This window comes from Phodopus roborovskii, unplaced genomic scaffold (assembly GCF_943737965.1).
Source record: "Phodopus roborovskii unplaced genomic scaffold, PHOROB, whole genome shotgun sequence".
NCBI lineage: Eukaryota > Metazoa > Chordata > Mammalia > Rodentia > Cricetidae > Phodopus > Phodopus roborovskii.
This window is the reverse complement of record NW_026126602.1, coordinates 8,385,211-8,402,478: the sequence shown is the minus strand read 5'-3', so window position 1 is coordinate 8,402,478 and position 17,268 is coordinate 8,385,211. Positions and strand designations below refer to the sequence as shown.

The 17,268-nt window shown below is 42.0% G+C and overlaps 1 protein-coding gene across 1 annotated transcript in view; it reads left to right on the top strand.

Annotated features, from left to right (window-relative positions):
• The window catches only part of Armc3 (armadillo repeat containing 3), an 81,972-nt gene extending 70,605 nt beyond the window's left edge, over nucleotides 1–11,367 (top strand). The window contains exons 17-19 of the mRNA XM_051205732.1: nucleotides 1,719–1,916; nucleotides 4,022–4,184; nucleotides 11,053–11,367. Of these exons, the coding sequence (XP_051061689.1) occupies nucleotides 1,719–1,916; nucleotides 4,022–4,184; nucleotides 11,053–11,262 (571 nt within the window). The 3' untranslated portion in view covers nucleotides 11,263–11,367. The remainder of the gene's footprint in view (nucleotides 1–1,718; nucleotides 1,917–4,021; nucleotides 4,185–11,052) is intronic.
• The last annotated feature ends 5,901 nt before the right edge of the window (nucleotides 11,368–17,268 follow it).

The following is a 17,268-nucleotide window of genomic DNA, read 5'->3' as shown; positions in this document are numbered from 1 at the left end:
CTGTCAGGGGGAAGGCCCTTGCCCCCAAGAGACGAGACCAGACCACTGGATGCAAGTGCAAGAGGTTGTTTATTGTTTACACAGGTACCTGTGGACGCTTCAGTCTTTCGGGGGACTGAGCGTGCTGAGGTTAAAACTCAGGCAGTTTATATAGGGTTGGGGTGGCAAGAAGCAGGCTTACAGAAGCAGAAGCATGGTTACAGGGATTTCATTGTTTCATCTAAATGTTGCAGTTGTAGTTAACCAAGGACAGTTGGTTATTCGGGTTGGGCACAAAGAATACAAAGAATTCAGTTATGACTATCTCAGCATACTGGACACTGTCCTGCTGACCTTGCTTTGATCCAAGCTGCAGACCACAGATATCTGGTTGGCGTTGGATGAGAGCAGCACCTGGTTCCCTCCTGTACTTTTCTCATAACTTGACCTTGGCAAATTAGCAAGAGCAATTTAAACAGGCAATAAGCATAGTAGGGGTCTTTCACCTTCCATGGCTTCTGCTTTAGTTCCTGCCTCCAGTTCCTGCCCTGACTTCTTCCCTCCATGTTGGAGTATGACCTGAGAGATATAAGCTGAAATAAACCTTTTCCTCCCAACTAAAAGTTGCTTTTAGTCCTGATGTTTATTATAGCAACAAAAAACACTGAGTAGGACAGAGGGCCACTTGCTCTCCTGTCAGTTCTCCTCAGTCCCTCTCAGCTGCGCCATCCATCGTAAAAGGCTGGCAAAGTAATAATTGGGGTACAAATGACAGAAAAGACATTATGTATTAGCTAGAGATACTGACAACACAATAATAACACATGGGATGGGGCTGCAAGATTAGAACAAGCTGTTCCGAGGAAAGGTTCAGAGCTGGAAATGGAAATGGATTCAAGGGTTACAGGGGTACACTGGGGGTACAGGAAGAGCAAGCTTTTCCATACTAGGAATAACTGCTGTAAAAGTGAGTAATAACTCTCACAGAGATGTACGCAGAGGATTGTACCCCACATAATTACAGTCTTTAATTAACACGCCACAAAATTGCCTCTTGTTTAAAACCCTGTGGAATTTTAGAGAGGGAATTTGTGTAACTGTCAGACTAGAAAGCAGTTCAAACATCCCAGAACCCCAACCCTGGCATTCTCCATCTAGTTCCCAAGTCTTTGAGGTTCACAGGACTTGTGGTGGTATTTTCCTGTGGCTTTTCTCTTTTCAAGGTCTCATTATGTAGACCTGGCTGATCTGAAACTCACTTATGTAGCCTGACTGGCCTTGAACCCACAGCAGTCTGCCTATCTCTGCCTCCTGAGTTCTGGCAATAAGGTGCTCACCACCAGGTCCAACCAAGGATGACTTTTATGGGACCATTGGTATGTTATATATGATATTGATGTTTTCCACACAGCGCAATGCCTTTGAGATGGTTCCAAATTATTTTGTGCATTAGTGAGGTATTCCTTTTCATTCTTGACCAGTATTTCATTCAAAGAACATTAGAATCGCCTCTAAGGTTTTTTAAAAATTTTAATTAACTTTTAATATAGCATACAAAACAATGAGCTTTGTCATGGCATTTTCATACATATGTGTCACTGCATTTTGTTCTAGTTCATTTTCCTCCCCAGTTGTCCTCTCCTTATTCCTCTATGCTCTTCAGATTAATTTAGAGCCCAGTTAGTGTTTGGTCATTTGATTGACTGGATATGGGATTTTATTATTGTTTGCTCTCAAAGGAAAGGGAGGGGGAAAAAAGAAGAAGAAAAAGTGAAAGAAGAAGAAGAGGTCCTGGCAGTGCCCAAACTGACAGAAGGCAGCCCCGACAAGGAATGGTACCCTCCTCCTGACCCCGAGTTCTGTGTGTATGTGTACGAGGTGACCAAGTCCATCTTGCCCATCATCAACATCAAGGATCAGATTGAGGCTCTTGCCAAGTGAGTCTCTCTCCCCATCTCCATCTCTCTTCTCTATCTTCTCTTTGTGTGTATACTTATTTCTGAGTTTTTAAAAGCTTCAGTTCAGTATTAAAAGCTTTTTTTTTTTTAAAGTTCATTTAGAATAAAACCAACAAAATAAACCGCCTGAGGCAGAAGCGCAATGAATTAAAGGTGCTCTTCGTGTCTGCAAGGCTGCATTTCTGTGAACAATCAGAGCTCAAGTTGCTTAGAGACAAACGCCTGCTCTCTTTTTTTTTTTTTTTTTTTTTTTTTTTTTTTTCCTAGCTAAGCTGTTAAATAGCGTCTTTGGTATGATCATAGAGAGGTTGCGAGTGAATTTGTGTTTAAGAATTAAATCATTCCTTAGGTGTATGGGGTACTCATCATTTAAGGGCATCCTGTTGTTAAACTCGCTCTTTTTTGTTTTTTGGTTTTTTTGTTTGTTGTTTGTTTTTTTTTAAACACAAATAACCACCTGTTTTCCTGATGGGTAGCTGCTTGCTAGTTTGTTTGCTTTTTTTCTCAGGTGGGTTGTGGGCATTCCGAGAGCTTGCTGCCGCCCGCCTGGCAGACCAGAGCTGCGAAGTTGCCCTCCTCATTCCTGCTGTGCTTGGTTCATTCAGTTAAAGAGGCTGATGCCTGGAGCAGGACTGAGGGAGCAGGAAAGACTAGAAATGGGGGATGGGCTCCATGATTGACACAACCCAGCAGGGGCGCTTCTGGCTCCAGCAACAGCTGCAGTCTCTGTGGGAGCTCCATCCACTCCAGGTGGGAGTCAAGTAGTAGTCCTCAAACCTGGAAGTGACAACTGCAAACCTCACAGCTGCCAGATCTCTGACTTCTGTCAGCCAGGACTGGGGGAGAATGGCGACATTTGGCTATAGAAGGATTGCCGTGTCCTTGAGACGTGGTGACTCGGGCGGAACTCTGATTCGAGTCTGGTGAACATTTGTCCTGTATTTCCCAGCACCGTGTTCCTAGCAGAGGCTCTCCTCATCCCTTCTGAATCACCAGGTTTGCAAACGTGAACAGATGATAACAAGCAGTACAGTACGTGGCAAACGTCTGTCCCACCACGTGATAGGCTGTCATGAGACTGGTGGATTGACAGACAGCTCTGCTCCACCTCCCTACCTCAGTGCTTACTTAGGTTCTGTTTAGCTTTGGGGTTTTCCTTTGTTTTGGTTTAGTTGCTCTGGTTTGGTTTGTTTTGTCTTACTGTGTTTTGAGTTTTTTAGACATTATTTTTCATAGTACAGCCAAAGGCCAATCTTTCCTTTAAATTTTCAAATTTTCCTATGAATGTGCCCTTAGTTACAGGGAAGTTTTAGAGATGTATTTATTGACTTTATCCTTTGAGATCCTACTATGTGGTAAAAACCCTCAGAAACAAAGTATCCCAGTTTCACCATCTCTACTCGCCCCCATATATCTTTTCTTCCTCCTCTTCTTACTCTCTCCTTTTATATCAATATTACATAATACTTCTTCATTAAAAGGATAAATTTTAAATGAAAAAATTTTAAATAAAAAAATTATGAAATTTACTGCTTATAAGCCCAGTCTTTAGGAGGCAGAGGCAGGAGGAGCCTCAGAAGGGCAAAGCCAGCCTGGGCCACATGCTGAGATCTTATCTCAGAAGAATAGGCTCTCCCACCCCCTCTCCCCACTTCAAAATGTCTGAGTCTAGTGGGGACTTGGCTGGTCTCCTCTTGCTTTTGAGTTTAAATGCCTTGAAAGAAGAAAGCCTACCTGTTTGTAAATGCCTTCACTTTCAGACTAAAACACTTCACGCTGTTCTTAAAGTTACATTTATATTTAGTGTAATAATCATTTAGCTTGTGTTATACCCATTGGGATCTTAGTATCATACTCTTCTTTGCACTGAATTAAGTCAGCATGATTTCAATTTATATATGTATTTGTGATGGTCATAGTACTACAATAAGCTGATGGTGTTTTTATTCCTGCAAGTACATTTTTAAAAGTAAAGCAAATAACCAGAAATGTAGTTTTTAACATGTAATTGTATAATCATACATAAAACATCCAAAGTAAGCAATCAAAACTGACTGTTTTTCATCTCGGTATAATGGGCACAGGTATGTGGCAGATAAAATGGGAGGTAGAATTCCAAAAGAGAAGCTGTCTGATTTCAGCTGGGAACTTCACATAAGTGAGCTGAAATTTCAACTGAAATCCAATGTCGTACCCATTGGATATATCAAGAAAGGAATCTTTTATCATCGAGCTTTGCTTTTCAAGGTATTTAAAGTAGTTTTGTCTCATTATCATTAGGTTAAAAAGTTTTGCCTTTATCTCATCAGCCTGAGTCAGTTGCTAACATTTAACTGGATAATGTTAATCTTTGCATTTATACTTATTTAGCTTTAAATATTTGTGATTATATAGGCATATATGTGTACACAAATGTATAAGTAATATAAATTTTCATTAGGTAAGAAAAACAACAACTTTCTAAGTTATGTAAATATCTACATATTAAATACTGGCAAGCAAATCAGTGGTCCTTTTAGGGAATGGAGAGGATATCATCTAGATAGAGGGAGAGAAAGAGAGAGAGGGAGAGGGGGAATAAAGTTGTAGGCCTGATATGAAGCATCAGATAAGTTTGCCCTTCATTCAAAAATTTTAGTAACCACTACAAATTGTTAAGGGCGGGGTGGGGGGGTGGTGGTAAGAAGAATGTGATTTTGAAAGACCATTTGGGTTATAAACAGAGAGGGGGTATGAATTAGAACACACACAAACTAGAGACAGGATGACATATTAAAAGATGTTTGGACAACACATACTAGTGACTCATCCTATGGATGCATTGCTGGGTGTGGAAGGAGAATGAAGCTGAGGAGACTTCAGATGTAACAACCAAAAGGATTTGGCAGTTGCATGAACATGGTGGGGGAGAATGCCTGGAGAAGCAGAATGACTCCAGGTCCTGGGAAGGTGAGGCTTAAGAGAGTGTGGTCTTTTGATCAGCTGTGTGGGAACTAAAAAAACACTTCCTGAACATCTAAACCAAATGATTAAATTCTTTCCATCTCTCAAGCACTTATAAACTTCTGCATTGTTGTTTTTCTCCTTTCTATGACCAACTACTGCTCAAGAAGCAATTTAAGGGAAGAAGGGTTTGAGAGTTAAGTCCACCAGGGCATGGGAAGTATGGCAGCAGCAGCTGGTACCCTGGCACCCACAGTCAGGGAGCAGGGAAAAATGCTGATGTAAAGTTCTCTTTGTTCTTCTCTCCCCTTTGTGCCCAGCTCATGGGATGGTGCTGCCCACATTCAGAATGGGTCTTCTTTCATGCTTCTTCAGTTAAACTTCTTTGGAAATTTCCTTACATATCTACTAGAGGATTCCTTGTCTCATTCTGAAAGCCTCATGGGCATCATTGAATAATGCAAACTGTACTTAGTTATATGTAAAAGTCCCCCAAATCTTAATAGTCCTATCATTGTTCAAAAGCCCAAAGTCTATTCTAAGTCAAAGCAATCTCTTAACTATGATGCCTATAAAAACATTTTTCAGGTTACCTAATTCTACCATATAATGTCACAGAATAATCATTGCTATCCCCAGTAGGGAGGAACAGGAATATAGGAAGAGAAGATTGGGTCAAAGGAAGACCAAATCTCAGCAGGGATCAGGGTGTTGTGATTCTCAGCACTTGGGAGGCCCAGACAGGTAAATCTCTGAATTCAAGGCCAGTCTGGTCTACAGAGTGACAGGTAGGACTAGTCTTCAAAAACAAAACCCTCAACAGAGAAAACAGCAATTCCTATACCACTATGTTCAGCATCTTAGACTTGTAATAGAACCGACTGGGCTTCTGAAGCCCTGCTCCTCCAGCTCTGTCAACTTTCATGGACAAGCTGTGTTCTGCATGCTTCTTTGGCCAATGACCATGGTCTTAACATTTCCAACATCCTGCGGTCTCCACTTGTGTTGGCTTGAATGAAAATGTCCCCCATAGGCCCAGAGGAAGTGGCACTATTAGGAGGTGTCATCTGGTTGGAGTAGGTATGGCTTTGATAGAGGAAGTGTGTCACTAGGGGTGGGCTTTATGGTCTCAGATGCTCAAGCCAGGCCCAATGTCTCACTCTCTTCCTGTTGCTTGAGGATGCAGGTGTAGAACTCTCAGTTACCTCTCTAGCACCATATATGCCTACATGTCACCATACTTTCTGCCATGATAATAATGGATTAAACCTCTGCACTGTAAGACAGCACCAGTTAACTGTTTCCTTATAAAAGTTGCTATGGTCATGGTGTCTCTTCACAGCAATAAAATTCTAACTAAGACACCACTATAGCTTGGCGTTTATTTTTACAACTACCCACATGGCATGTTACAAAGAGTCTTCCCTCTTCCATTAAACCTGTGTGGAAATGCCCTCAGAGATGTGCCTAGGATGTGTCACAAGTAGACAAATACTGTTGGCCATTGTCTTAGGGTTACTATTGTTATGATAAAACACTATGACCAAAAGATAATTGAGGAGGAAAGGGTTTATTTGGCTTGTTGTAGTCCATCGTTGAAGCAAGTCAGGACAGGAATTCAAGCAGGGCGGGAGCTGATAAAGAGACCATGCCAATTGGCTTGCTCTTCATTGTTTGCTCAACCCGGTTCCTTATAAAACCTAGGACCACCAGCCCATCCAGAAGGGCTGGGCCCTCTCTCATCAATCACTAATTAGGAAGATGCCCTACTGGCCTTCCTATACCCCAATCTTATAGAGGCATTTTCTCAATTGAAGCTCTCTCCCCTCTGATGACTCAAGCTTGTGTCAAGTTGACATATAACTAGCCAGTACAACCACCATAACCTCATCACATTCATTCATATCTCACTCCTGTTTCACACCAATCCTCTCTATCATCTAAATGCCTTTCTTATATCCTTGGAATTCTTGCTCTGTGTGCTCTTTTTTTCCTATCTTAGAGCCCTTCCTCTTTATTAACTGTTCCTCCATTTAGAATCTAGACATGCTGAAGTCAGCAGTATATACAGAGAAAATCTAAATCTGATCTCACAATGTCTACAACCATAGTTATGATTTCCCACCCTCATGACACTTATCATTTTGTGTTATTTTCCATGTACTTGTTCATATAATTGTGCAGGCTCTCAAAAATGGCAAATATTAAATTTATTAGGCTTACTTTAAAAGACTAAAAAAAAAAAAAAAAACCCTAATGCTTGGAAAAAAGTTTATCCAATAAACCAGAAGTGGAACTAGATTTGAACATGTTTTAATCTGGGCTTTTATAACCCTCCCACACTGATTCTACCCAAATGTAATTCTCACTTCTGATTATTGACCATGACAATTTTTTGTGCATACTTTATTTTTCCTAACTCCATGCTCACTAGTTTCTCAGTAAGGACTACAGTGACCACCTCATTGTCTATCTTGCTTAAAACAACAAAGAATTTGATTTGTTACTGACCATCCATCTTTTTTCTTTTTCTGGACACCACTCTCTGGTTACCTTTGTCCTCTTTTGTTATTAAAAATTGGACCTTCCAGGTGGTCATCTATCTGTCCTAGTTAGGGTTACTATTGCTGTAATAACACCATGATAAAAAACAAGTTAGGGAAGAAAAGGTTTATTTGGCTTACACTTCCACATCATAGTCCACTGACGGAAGCCAGGACAAGAACTCAAACAGGGGGCTGGAGAGATGGCTCAGTGGTTAAGAGCATTGACTAGTCTTCCAGGGGTCTTGAATTCAATTCCCAGAAACCACATGGTGGCTCACAACCATCTATCATGAAATCTGGTGCCCTCTTCTAGTGTGCAGGCATACATGCAGACAGAACACTGTATACTGTATACAGAATAAATAAATAAATCTTAAAAACAAAACCCCTGGCCTATATAATCTCATTTAAAAAAAAAAAAAAAAAGAACTAAACAGGTCAGAAACCTGGAGGCAGGAGCTGATGCAGAGGCTGTGGAGAAATTCTGTTTACTGGCTTGCTTAACCTGTTTTCTCAATCGAGGCTCCCTCTTCTCAGATGAGTTTAGAATAAAACTGTCCAGCACATTATCCAAGTATCTTCTGGATAGGATCTTCACTTGCCTGCAAATAATATCTAAATATCTAATATTTACAACATTATAAATGCCTTCTCCCTGTTTGCAGTCCACTGCTTTATTGAGGCCTCCTCACAAGGCAAGAGATCTTATTTCTTCTTGTTTGTTTGTTTGAGACAGGGTCTCTCTACATGGCTGCCTGTTCTGGAACTCACTCTGTAGGTCAGGCTGGCCTTGAACTCAGAGAGATGGGCCTGCCTCTGCCTCCCAAGTTCTGGGATTAAAGGTGTGCACCACAATACACACACCTATCAGTATGTGTAATTTCTTGGGAGGGAGGTCTGACCCTATGAGCACCTCTAAGCCTAGTCACCTCCCCAAAGATTCATTTCAAAATACATTAGAAATTAGGGCTTCAGCATACAGATTTGGGAGGGAACACAAATATTCAGTCCTTTATGCCTCATGCCAACCTGAATTCATTGCCCTCATATGTTACCTGAGTTATGCAATTAATTACTCAGCATTCTGTCCCTGACATCCTGAGTACAATGTTCATGAATATCTTGACAATTTACCCTCTCCATACATGTTCTTTATCTTATTTTCTTCCAGACTGATGGTTCATGTTTGGCTTTATTTGTCCTATCCTTAGGCAGCCTATATATACTGACTACAGGTCCAATAATTCATTCTCTCATTTCCCTCCTGTCTTCTCCTCCATCTCTCACTGCTTCCTTGCCAACCAACCTGGACCAGTTGTCAGTCCTGTCCACCCTAGCAAATGAACTGCAGAACATGACAGGGGTGTCTACATTTAGGAGTAGGTATGTGTCAATCACTTTCCACATCAGCACGAATATTTTCCTAATCTCTTCATCAGCTAAGCCCAACTCCTACTCTCCTTCCCTCTGAGCTGGAGACCTTTGTGTGTTCCTCATTACAAGGAAAATAAATTTTTCAGACACAAGCTCATTCACTCACTCACTCACTCACTCACTCACTCACTCACTCAGGGCTGTGTTCACTCACTCACTCATTCACAAGGTCACTGTACATTGGAGGCAAATACTTGATGCTTCCTTTAGGCCCCTACCTGCAGTGACCTTGAGAAAGTGCCCGGCTGTAATCGCATTTTTCATCCCGACCGGCAGCTCACAAATAAGGACACAGAGACTTCTTATTAATTATGAAAGTTTTGTCTTAGCTTAGGCTTGTCCCACTAGCTCTTATAACTAAAATTAACCTTCTTCTATTAACCTTTGTTTTGCCATGCAGCTTTTTACCTTTCTTTCATTCTGTATGTCCACTAGCATAATCTGTGGGCCTAGATTCCTCTTCCTCTCTTTCTCCTGCCTAGCTATTGGCCATTTGGCTCTTTCTTTATTAAATCAATCACAGTGACACATCCTCACACACTGTAAACAATATTCCAAAACACCTAATCTCAGTTTCACTCCATGAAATGGGGACTAGTAATCTGTTGTCATGGTTTAAAGTACTTTAACGGGAAATAAGAGACATACCAGCAAATATTTCCTTGGAAAATATCACACACATAGTGTTTGCACCTCACTGGACTGACTCCAAGGGTGATAGATTTTGATGTCTTTTTGTGTGTGTGTGTGTGTGTGTGTGTGTGTGTGTGGTCACTGCTTTCTAGACCATCTCCAGATACAGGACAAAGAGTATCAAAATCAAAACCTGAGAGTCCTGAAAATGACCACCAAGTCTTCATCATTTTGGCTTAGTCCAAACTGTACAATTTGGTGTAATCATCACATGTAACAAATATATTTAATTAAAAACATGCATATACCCACTATAAAACACAATTCTGTTGCCCTGGTACTATTTAGCCTGTGTTGAGTACTTACTCTTGGGACTTGGCAGCCTTTAATTCATAACACAACCATAAAGATACCATGAATCTTCTCAACTCACAAAGGGATAAATGGAAGCCTGGGCTTGCAAACCCTTAGCATATAGTCACTAGTTGTCCTGACCTGAGGGGTCAGTAGATGGGACCCTGAGGGAGGGAGGGAGAATGAGGGGACAAGAGACTCAAGAGATGGAGACAAGACAGTATTGTGATCAAGTCTTGTTTATTGAATATAACCATAGGGTATGAGTAGTGGGGAAATGAGGGAATGTGTCAAAGGGAGGCTGTGAGGGAGGCAGAATGTCCTTCCAAGCAGGATGCAGGTACTCTGCTCTAAGATAACTTTCTATACGATAAGTCCGCAGCTGGGACTCTTTCAGGGTCAGGCTGCATCATATGCTTAACAGGAGAACAGTCATAGGAGAATGGAAAATTACCAGTATGTTAGTACCTAAGAGAGCAGTAGGAAAGATGGCTGTTAAGATGCTAACTTTGCTCTGGGGTTCCCCACAACTCATTGGTAAGAATATGAGTTAAATTGAAATGCAAATCCAGGCAGTCTAACCAAGCTCTTCTATTCATTTTAGTATGAGTGAAAGCATTATAAATTATTTTTAAGATACTTAGAGGAAAACAAAAACAAAAAACAAACAAACAAACAAACAAAAAAAACCCTCAAAATGGGGGGGGAAATCAGGATACTCCAGAGAGATAATCTGCAGTGAGGTAGCTACAGAAAGCCAGAGAGCCAGCTGCAATAGAGGGTCTCCGGCCCATGGCGCGTTCCACATCATATAGCAGACTGGCTGGAAATGGGACTTAACTTCATTCTTAACTGCTTGTTACAGCCAGAGAGCAGTCTGGGCTGTGGACAGACTGATGGGTACATGGGCTGGAGCCCTGGGATAGCTCTTCTCCAACCACCCTATCCATCTTGTGTTCCACTGCATTAACTGCCTGAAAAGTGCCCTTTCCCTGGACACTCTGACATGCATTGAGTCTACAGACGGCAAGCTTTCAGGGATAGCCAATGCTTGGCTTCTACCACACTATCTCCATTTTCCAGCTTCCAGTCCAACATTTACTTTGCATGTCTGTGTTGAACTCTCTCCAAAGGTATGTCTCCTACTAAGGATCTCTTCCCACAGATTTATAGCCCTGAGCCTAGGTGTCTTGTTCCTCCCTCAGGCACTGGCTGATAGAATCGGTGTGGGCTGCTGTCTGGTGAGAGGTGAATACAGCCGAGCTTGGAACGAAGTGAAGCTACTGAACGAGTCTCGGAAGGGCATCATGGGGCGCTTGCCCCCACCCGAAGAGTACATCGTGGACCTCATGTTCCACCCGGGAGCGCTGCTGAAGCTCCGCAGCAGAGAGGCTGACCTCTACCGCTTTCTTTAGGCACTGAAGGAACTCAGGAGCACTCAAACGGGAAATTGTCCCCACATGCTTTCTAAGAAGGGCACTTGCTGATTTGCCAACTTCAAATAAAGGCATTAGAAATGGTTTGTGTGTCGAAATAAGCTGTGGGTGCGACCGTGGGTGCTCTGGATTCCAGGCTGTGGAGTTCAGGATCCGTCAGGGCCTCAGACGCTCCCCATCCTCAAGTAAGTACTGTGGGTGAAACTGGTCAACCCTGCGGGAACTTAGGAATCATCAATAAAGGTGCTCAGAAACTGCTTCCTGTGATGGAGCAGGCCCCTTGGTCACTGGCCCCTTGGTATCCAGAATGGGTCAGGTAATAACTGTTTAAATAAACCCAGTCGATTTGTACTGTCTCAGTCACGTGTCTGTCTTTAAGGTTTGAGACTCTAGTATTTCGAAGTACTTAACGTCATTGTTCATGTTTATTTGTTTATTTATTGTTTGACTTCTACTGAGTCTTAGTGGATTTCACAGCATGAATTCCCATCCCACCCATCTCCCTATCCCCTTGTATTCACCCTCTGCCCCACAACCTCCCTTCCAAAACAAAACCAAATTTAAAAGAAAACCCCAAAACTAAACAAAACAAAGGAACAAAACAAAACGAAAACACAAAAAAAGAATCTTGAAAGCCGGCTGGAGTGTGGCCCATTGAGTTACACAGTTTACCTTTTAGTCCATTTATGTTTATTTGTAAGTGTCCATGGCTATGGGTCATTGGTCTGGCTCCAGGCCTCTGGCTTCTGTTATGTTACCAATAACAGAGTCTTACTGGTGTTCCCCGTGCACCTTCCCTTATTACCCTGTGTCATGGAGATTCTGCTGCTCGGGATCTGTGGGTTTCTCGTTCACATGCTCCAACAGTTCACAGATGAGGTGGATGTTGGGGTGAGTCAACTCACATCCCTGGTCCCCTGCCTGGGTGGTAGCTAGGTTGGTCAGTCCTCCAGCCATCCCTCATTGTCACCTCCTAGGTGAACTCTCTGGCACTGCTTTGGCTACCTCACCCAATGCAGCAGACAGCAAAGAGCGGGGTCAGTTCTGCTCTAGGACTTAGATGCGGGCTACCCACTGTTGTGGAATATTATTTTAAGATGTGTTACATTTGTTTTGATGATGCCAAGATGTGTTGCATTCTTTTAACTCTGTAAAGCTGTGATATTTTGCCTGTCTAAAACACCTGATTGGCCTAATGAAGAGCTGAATGGACAATAGCTAAGCAGGAAAGAGAAACAGGCAGGACTGGCAGGCAGAGAGAATAAATGGGAGGAGAGATCAAGAAGGAGGAGCAAGAAAAAGAGAGGAGGACATTACTGGCCAGGTACCCAGCTATACAGCCATCATGGAGTAAGAAGAAAAGTTTATAGAATAGAGAAAGATAAGAGCCCAGAGGCAAAAGATAAATGGAATAATTTTAAGTTAAGAAAAGCTGGCTAGAAACAAACCAAGCTAAGGCCCAGCATTCATGATAGAATAAGCCTCCATGAGATTTGTTTGGGAGCTGGGTGGCAGCCCTTCACAAGAATAAAACTCAGGATGCCACCATGGCCCTAGGTAGTAGCACAGGCTACTCAGATTGGTATGGCCCCCATTGCAGCATGGCCCTTTGATAACATGGCTGGCTCCAGGTGGCAGCCAACACTACAGGCTTCTGCATGGCCCTCGGTGGCTGCTTCAGGGTCTTAGACTAGACCTGGCCCTTGGCAATAGCCCAGGCCCAGATCACCTTGGACTTGGGTGGCAAGCAGGCCATTCACATCAGTCTGTTCCTTACCACTCTAACCTCTTCAGATCCGCCTCTCTCCACAGCCCATGGACCCTTCTGCCCCTCTCTCTCCCATTTCCCCTGTACTCATTCACCATAATGGCACCTGACTGTCCACACCAGGGCTCTTGGTTGGGACACAGGTAATCCTGCCTGATTTTCTTCTCTCACTTGCCTAGGCCTAGAAACCTTGGGCAGCGTTTGGTATGATGATACGTATCACCGACCAACAAGTCTCACAGGGAGCGGTATCTGTGTCCTCTGCTGGCTCAGGCCTGGAAAGGGCTGAGCAGCAGCTGGTTGGTTGTGCCCCCAACAGACCAAGAAGATAGCTTATTTGTTTATTTTTAACTTATTATTAAGAACACCATTTAAGGACTGGAAATATGTAGTGGTTTGAATAAGAATGTACACACCCCTACCCCACCTCACCCCACCCCTACCTCCACCTCCATCCCCACCTCACCCCCTCCCCAGACTCATATAGTCCAATGCTCAGTCATTCAGGAGTGGTACCACTTGACAGTGATCAGGGGGTGTGGCCTTGTGGAAGGAAGTGTGTCACTGAGGGTTTCAGAAGCTCAAGCCTGGCCCAATGTCTGTCTCTTCCTGTTGCCTGGGGACCCAGATGTAGAACTCTTAGCTCAGCACCATGTCTGCCTGTATGCTGCCATGCTGATAATGGACTAAACCTCTGAAACTATAAGCCAGCCCCAATTAAATACTTCCCTTTATAAGAGTTGCTGTGGTCATGGTGTCTCTTCACAGCAATAGAACATTGACTAAGACAATGACTTAGAGGGGAAGCTGCTTGCTATGCAAATATGAATACCTTAGTTCACACCCCTGGCAAGCACCTAAAAAAGCCACCACATTACTCCTATTATTCCTAAGATTAATGTTAGCCTTCTACACCTATGCACAACACACATAAAAACACACATGCACACCAGCACATTTAATACTAGCTCATCCCAAAATTGTTTTGTATTAATATAACTTGAAAAGTATAGGAGCTGAGGGAAAAACAATTATATAGAGCAAATCTCAGATGAGCACAAAATGAGGAGGGAATAAGTACCCATTTTAAATGGTAACACAGATGAGAATTATTAATTTTCTAGTATATTCTATATGTTTTCTAGTAAGTGGTTTAAGTCTGAAGTTTATCTGTATAACCATTTTCCTTATGTGTTTTGAAGTGGGATTGACTTTAGAAACCATGATTAAGATTGTTTTTCAAAACCCAGTTTGTAGGGATGAGGACACTGCTCAGTGAGTAAATGCCCTTGCTTTGCAAGCATGAGGACCTGATTTTGAATCCCCAGCACTCAGGGAAGAAGCAGGAAGGCTGGAGACATGCTTAGAACTAACTGGCCAAGCAGCCTACCTAAAATAACCAGTCCTGGGTTCAGTGAGAGACCATGTCTCAGAGCTAGGTCTGCCAGTGAGAAAGGATGACACCAGGTATCCTGCTCTGGCCTCTGAATGAACACATGTGGACACGTATGTACATGCACACTTGTGCACACACATCACAGCATGTGCCTGGGTACACATACTACACACAGAGACATAAATCTGTAATTTTAAAGCATATAGCTCTTTATCTTGGAATAAGCTTCTTTATTTTTCCCAGTGGTGTGGTAAATTATATTTATCACATGACTTAATGAATTAGAATATGCATTACAAGGCACGAGCCCATCTCAGCATTATTCAAGCCTGTTTTGATCCAGCAGACACTTAAGGTGGATTAGGAAGAGTTACAAAGTGTAACAAGATAAAAATGAATGAAGGACAGAAGCACAGGAGACAGCACGACAAGCCAGGGATGAACTGAGCATGTGAAATGTGTCCGTGAAGACAGGGAGAGAGAATCTGACTCCACTCCAGGCAGCACTGTCATTAGACTGGGGCCCACCAGCTACCAGCATGGAGGACCTTCTCAGAGGAACAGAGACGGGATTTCTTCTTCCAGAGCTTCACTGAGAGGAGCAAATATACTAGGAAGAAACCAGTGCCCTACATTCTAAAAGTACTTTCTGGGCCAATGGCCAGATATCAGAGCAGAGCAAGTTAACAGTTTCAGATGGAGCCACTCTGATAGGCCCAAGTGGACACGGGCTCTTAATCTGCTGCTGACAAAAACACTTTTTGTAGGTTTGTTTCTTGCATCTTTGAGACAATTCCATGCAATACCCCTCTTAAGTTCCAGGTAATTATTGAACAGACATAGTTTCAATTCTAGTCTCAGGGAGGTCTTTGAAGTTCAAGAACCATGTAGATTAAGCACCAGCCGATACATAAAATAATTCACAATGGTAACAAAGATCATAGAATTCCTGTAAATGAACTTCAGATGGCAATAAGAGACAGAAATAAAATTTCCATGACTACATGACAAGACAGACTGTGCTTTTTGATGGGAGTCTCAGCAACATGTTATCAGTGCCTCCCATATTAACACATGAGCAGTGTTATTTCCATTAGAATCCCGGTGTGCCCTCTCTGAACTTGGTAGCAAAATCTGTCTAGAAGAATGCATGAATACCCACACTACTTTAAAATGGAGTAATACAGCGGGATTGGCTCCCCACTTCCCATCACATATTAGAACATGTATTGAAAAGCAATTAGAAACCAACTAGTATAGCACAAATGTAAAAACTGAATAATTAAGACTCCAGTTGAAAACAACTAGGTAGCAGCTCAGATTTATTATTATAGATGGTTATGACCCACCATGTGGTTGCTGGGAATTGAACTCAGAATCTCTGAAAGGGCAGCCAGTGCTCTTAATCTCTGAGTCATCTCTCTAGTCCCTCAAATTTATTATTACAAAAGTAGTTTGTCGAACTAACAGAAGTTATGTCTCAACTGGATTTAACAGACATCTATAGAACATTCCATCCAAACACAAAAGAATATACCTTCTTCTTTGCTCCACATGGGACCTTCTCTAAAATCGACCACATACTAGGTGGCATAACAAACCTCAACAGATACAAGAGAACTGGAATAGTCCCCTGTATCTTATCAGACCACAGTGCTTTAAAATTGGAATCCAACAACAACACAAATAGCAGAAAACCTGCAAACTCATGGAAATTGAACAATGTGCAATTGCACCACACCTGGGTCAAAGAAGAAATAAAGAAATTAAGGACTTTCTAATATTCAACGAGAATGAGGACACAACATACCCGAACTTATGGGACACCTTGAAAGCAATGCTACGAGGGAAGTTCATTGCACTAAGTGCCCATATGAAGAAAACAGAGGATAGTCACATAAGAGAATTAACAGTGCAACTGAAAGCCTTAGAACAGAGAGAAGCGAACTCACCCCGTAGGAGTAGATGCCAGGAAATAATCAACTTGAGGGCTGAAATCAACAAAACAGAAACCAGGAAAACAATACAAAAAAATCAATGCAAAGAAGAGTTGGTTTTTGGAGAAAATCAACAAGATAGACAAACCTTTATCCAAACTAATGAAAAAGCAGAGAGAGAACATGCAAATTAACAAAATCAGAAACAAAATGGGGAACATAACAACAGACACAGAGGAAATCCAGACAATTTTCAGGTCATACTTTGAAAACCCGTATTCCACAAATATTGAAAATTCAAAGGAAATGGACAAATTTCTGGATAACTATCACTTACCAAAATTAAATCAAGAACAGACAAACAACTTAAATAGACCTATAACCCGTGATGAAGTAGAAGCTGTCATCAAAAGCCTTCCAACCAAAAAAAAAGTCCAGGGCCAGATGGCTTCAGTGCAGAATTCTACCAGACATTCAAGGAATAACTAATACCAATACTCCTCAAATTGTTCCACAAAATAGAAACAGAAGGTTCATTGCCAAACTCTTTTTATGAGGCCACAATAACCTTGGTACCGAAGCCTCACAAAGACACAACTAAGTAAGAAAACTACAGACCAATATCCCTGATGAACACCGATGCAAAAATACTCAATAAAATACTGGCAAACCGGATTCAAGAATACATCAGAGAAATCATCCACCATGACCAAGTAGGCTTCATCCCTGGATTGCAGGGATGGTTTAACATACACAAATCTATCAATGTGATCTACCATATAAACAAACTGAAAAAGAAAAACCATATGATTATCTCCCTAGATGCTAAAAAAAACCTTTGACAAAATTCAACACCCTTTCATGATAAAGGTCTTGGAGAGATC